This window comes from Ixodes scapularis, unplaced genomic scaffold, assembly GCF_016920785.2.
Source record: "Ixodes scapularis isolate PalLabHiFi unplaced genomic scaffold, ASM1692078v2 PGA_scaffold0__279_contigs__length_252992795, whole genome shotgun sequence".
Lineage (NCBI taxonomy): Eukaryota > Metazoa > Arthropoda > Arachnida > Ixodida > Ixodidae > Ixodes > Ixodes scapularis.
Genome location: NW_024609835.1, coordinates 117,217,813 through 117,222,929, shown reverse-complemented (window position 1 = coordinate 117,222,929; position 5,117 = coordinate 117,217,813). Strand labels below are relative to the sequence as shown.

General features: G+C 44.6%; 1 protein-coding gene across 1 annotated transcript; it reads right to left on the bottom strand.

Moving 5' to 3' along the window:
* Window positions 1-922: 922 nt before the first annotated feature.
* Window positions 923-2,500, bottom strand: LOC115325597. The gene has a single exon (XM_040217502.1). The coding sequence runs from the start codon at window positions 2,498-2,500 to the stop codon at window positions 923-925; it is 1,578 nt and encodes a 525-aa protein (XP_040073436.1).
* Window positions 2,501-5,117: the final 2,617 nt, after the last annotated feature.

Sequence of the window (5,117 nt, the reverse complement as noted above, 5' to 3'; positions counted from 1 at the left end):
CGACTCACTTAAGACCGGTAAAACACCTGGACCCGATGGTCTCAGTGGTGAATTTTATAAAAAATTTAAAGAACAATTAAGCCCAGTGTTACTTAAAATTTTCCACGACTCTTACAATTGTAAGATGTTCCCGCCTTCCTTTTATGACTGTCACACCGTTCTAATACCTAAAACAAAAGACAATGAACTGCTAAAAAATGTAGAGAATTACAGGCCGATTTCACTGTGCAACGTAGATTATAAGATCTTCGCTAAAATAATTAATGAAAGACTTCAGATGGAAATTGAAGACCTTGTAGGTGAGCATCAAACCTGCGGTATACGCGGTAGATCCATTCAAACAAATATCCACGTTGCCCGCTCGGTCCTTGATTATGCATCAGATAGTAATGGTCAGGTTGCGCTAGTTCAAATCGATTTGGCCAAGGCCTTTGATCGCGTGAGTCACACATTTTTGCTTACAATCCTCCGTCACATTAATGTGGGCACCGCAGTTTGTGAAGGCGTTAACCTCTGTTATGAAAACAGCTCAACGAGATTAATAGTTAACAACATGCTATCTCATAAAATACCAATTAAATCGTCTGTTAGACAGGGCTGTCCCCTATCTCCTCTTCTTTTTGCCCTGTACCTAGAGCCCTTTTGCCTGAGCATACTTGAAAGCCAGAACATCCGGGGAATTTTGATTAAGAAGGCTGAAGTGAAGGTTCTCGCCTATGCTGAAGATGTGGCTGTTTTCTGTACCGATAAGAAAAGTGTAAAAGAAGCCATGACCGTTACCGAAAAGTTTTGCAATATTACCGGTGCGTCCATGAACCCTGCGAAGTGTAACGGGTATTGGTATGGTGGTGGTGGTGAAAAACTTTTATTTTATAAATGGAGAGTTTGCAGGCCAAAATGGCCCTTTACATAGGTGGAGTCCCTAGTCCGGGACCCCGCTGGACAAAGCCGCTACCCGCGCCCGTTGGACTAGAGCCCTTTGAGACTCCAGCCCCGAGCAGTTGAGTAGGGCTGCCTCCCATGCCTCTCTAGTGGGGGAAGGATTAGGGGGAAGGGAAGGGTTCATCTGACATGCCCACATCATGTGAAAGTTATCGGAAACTTCCCCACAGTGAGGGCATCGCCCATCAACTTTGGAGTCAAAATGTTTTACTATTGCAGGACACAACAGGGTGTTGGTCTGCAGCCGCCTCAACGTTCGTTCATCGGCCCCACTCAGGCCCTTGGCTGGGACCGGGTAAAGCCGATGGCGTTCGCAATAGTCTGCCAGGATTTCCCTGACCCGCAGAAGCGGTTGTCTAATCTCTGAGCCGGAAGAGCCTGGATGAGGTATCCGGTGGGAAAGCGCTCGGGCGGCCGCGTCTGCAGCCTTGTTACCTCGAAGGCCCTGGTGGCCCGGAGTCCAAACGATGCGTTTAGGTGAGGGGTCCGAATCCATCACGGCTCGCTTTAAAATGCGGTAGGCTAAAGGTGAAACCACGCCCGCCAGGTAGTGCTCACAGGCTCTGCGCGAATCTGTGATGATTATCTTCGATTTCGGGGCCGAGGCGGCAAGCGCTATAGCTACCTCCTCGGCTTGAGCGGAGTTGAAAGCACTATAGGAGAGTCCGTCGACGCGTCGGCCCTGGTGAACTACGGCGGCCGTATAGAAACCAGTAGGCGACGGCCCTGCCACATCAACGTGGTACACGCCCTGCTTAGATCCGTATTGATGTTCGAGAGCCCGAACGCGCGCCTCTCGTCTGCCTTCGTGTGTCTGCGTACCCATGTTGCGCGGGAGTGGAGAAACCCAAAGCTTGTGACGCCACACTTCCGGGAGCCTGCATGTCTCCTCTGGAATGCATTCGTGTTGTATGTGCAAGCGATCTAGCAGGCGGCGTCCGGAAACCGTTTGCGAGAGTCGCGTGTATTGGTTCACGAGGTGGGCCTCTTTCAGCTCCTGGTAGGTGTTGAGTACCCCCAGCGCCAACAACTTAGCGTTGGATGTAGTCACCGGGAGGTCTAAAGCTCGCTTAGTAGCCTTCCTAATAATGGCGTCGATGCGTTCGTCGTGTTGCTTCGTAGTGCGAAGATAGGGTACGGAGTAGAGGATCCTGCTGGTTACGAAGGCATGGACGAGCCGAAGCGCGTCCCCGCCCCGTAACCCCCTGCGTTTGTTAGAAACGCGGTGGATCATACGTCCGACCTGTTCACCAACACGTTTGAGTTTGGAAATAGTGGTTTCCGGTCTCAGCCTGTTATGAATAAACAGGCCCAGGATCCGGATCTCCTCGACTTCTCTGATAGGACCTCCCGTCAAGGAGATACGTAAACTCGTGTTGTCGTTCTGATTGGCTCTGAGGTGTAGAAGTTCCGATTTTGCAGGAGCGCATTGAAGACCACAGTCGATAGCATAGCTATCGACGATGGAAGCAGCCCGCTGAAGGCGGTCCTTCATTTCCCCAAGGCTCCCCTCGGTGGTCCAAATTGTTATATCATCCGCGTAAAGTGAGTTGGACATATTGGACATCGATGGCAACCACATTGAAAAGAAAAGCTGACGCTTGGAAAGAACGCAACATGTCCATGTTTACTAGAGCTAGTGTGTGCAACGTGTTTCTTGTGTCCAGGCTCATGTACGTGTTGCAGGTGATGCATTGTGCTCGTACGAACCTTCAAAAATTTCATCGTATATTCGCCACCTTCATTTGGCGTTCATCATGGGAACCTCTCAAGAGAGACAACCTTTTCCTTCCTCTTGAAGCAGGCGGCGTGAATTTGTGCCATTTATTTGTCCGGTAGTTAGTGCCACGTTTCTTTTTCTTTAAAAATGCTGAGCATCCTTTCCTGAGAACCTTTCTCCAGCTACGGCTGGCTAACAGTCTTAATTATTTAATTGTTTCTAGTGACGATACATTTGACAGGAAAGCTTGGGGCTTCTTAAAGGAGGTTGTAGACACGTTGGGTTTTCTTAAGGCACGTTTCTCGTTAGAGTACTTATTCAATGTCACACGCAAGCAGCTATCAAGAGCGATAATCGATAGCATATTCTCTGTCCCACTTTATCGAAGCCGTTTCTTTATTGATCCTCAAAATGATGTCCTTAATAGGGTGACAAAGATGTCTGTACCGCCATCAACCAAGTCATTTTTCTTCAAACTACATACTTCAACGCTGCCGGTAAAGACTTGGCTCCAAAGCAGGGCAATATATGTTCCATGGTCTGTAAACTGCAGGTTATGTAATAAGCCCGAAACTATAGAACACTGTTTTATTTATTGCAATGACGCCTTTTTCTTCTGGGACGTGCTGCAACGAACTTTAAAAAAGGACCTCGACATTACGGACCAAAATATCCGCTTTCTTCCATTTTCCAAGGAGGAAGTAGTTCCATACGACTTGTTTGTACTATTAGGCCTCCACAGTCTATGGAAATGTAGAATGATTGATCGAAATGCTGAACCGCCTCGTACAACAAAATCTATTTTTGTGGAGCAAGTGGCTCAACTACGCAGTGCATATGCAGCGCAAAACGTTCAACCTGACTGGTTCCCACTTCTAGATGCATGTATAGGATTGCCAGATTTTTGAAAATTTGTTTGTTTGGGGCTTTATTGAGCTTAATAATTATTTATGTCAATCCTCTAGATCTTTACGGGTTGATATAGTTTGAGTTTTGTGTGTCTTTCTATTATCTGTTGGTTGTAGCGTGTACCAATATGAAACCAAATTGCCAAATGTAAAAGATGCCAAGTTTGATTGCGAGATGAATGTGCCTTGTATATATTATTTATTTGTGTAAATGTACGCAGTCTTGCCGAACGAATGTGTCCTTTGTTATATAACTTCCATGTAATAAAGATATCAAAAAACTGTTCGGTAGCTCAGTGGATTGGAGCGCCGATTTCTTAAGCTCGTAGAGGAGCGGTAGTTGAGAGTTCGAATCCCACTTGCCCAAGCACTTCTTTTTTTTTTTTTTTTTTTTTTTTACATGTTATAAGTTTTTTTTTTTTTTTATACAAACATTGAATGTGCATTTCGAGCACTTATCACCCGTTTTTTACAGCTGCTGTTATCACTGAGGATTATCTGTAGTGGCAACAGAGTGAGCAACAGCCTTCTGCATCAAGACTCTGGATACTTTTTAGTTTAAAAATGTTGCATGAATTAAAAATTTCTGTACAAATCCTAATCACATATATCATACAAAACGAGCCCTTTGAATATTGGGTGATAGTTTTAATAAGTGCACAGCAGTAAAGTTACAGATTTTACGGCGCAACGATCGGTACGCGGGCGTACGACCGTGATCGTCTGCTATCTGTACCGTAAAAGAGCAACATGAGCGCCGCATCTGCCTCCGTTCCTCCGCCTCTTCCTCGCAAGCGGTTTACAGCAGAAGACAACATCTTTCTACTTCAGGAGGTGCTAGGCGCTACTTCTTTTTCACTCCAGCCCTTTGGAATGACGCAGCGTTGAAAAAGAATACTCGTTGCGAGGAGCGAAGGAATGGATTGATCTCCTCGTAAATAAAAATAGAGATTTGAGACGTACTGAAAGATACGTCATTCCAAAAATATACACACCTTATGGAAAGAAAAACAGAAATCATTACATTCTTTCCTTATTTAACGAACCCCCAGAGTCCCTTATGAATATAGAATCCACTAGGGTACTAAAAAGGAAACTAAGGAATTGGTGTCAAGCATCTGAGCTGTAGATATTGTAGCCTAACCGTTGGAGATCTTTCGTACTTTTATTTCATGGTTGTGTGAGTAGACTTGGCTATAAACACCTATATTTCATGCTCTAAAGTGTTCCTTCTGTATTTATTTGTGCTGCTAATTTTGTGTTCCTTTAATTTTTTTAAATTTTTTTTTGTGCTGCGGAGTGCTTTTTTTTTGTAACAACATGTATTCTAGTTGGTCGCCTGGCCCCACATACAAGCAGAATGCTGCTTTTGTGGGCCAGCTCTTTATTTCGTATGACTTGATCTGAAAATAAAAATTGAATTAAATTGAAAATTGAATTGAAAATTTTAATTTAATTAACTTTGCACAGGAAAAATGACCGCATCAACTTGAGAAAGTGTGTATATTTTGGTTATTTTTGTATTTTCTTCGAGATTTAATATTTCT

Coding starts and splice junctions, on each gene's coding strand:
- LOC115325597 (XM_040217502.1), bottom strand. CDS start 2,500: ATGTCCAACTCACTTTACGCGGATGATATAACAATTTGGACCACCGAG.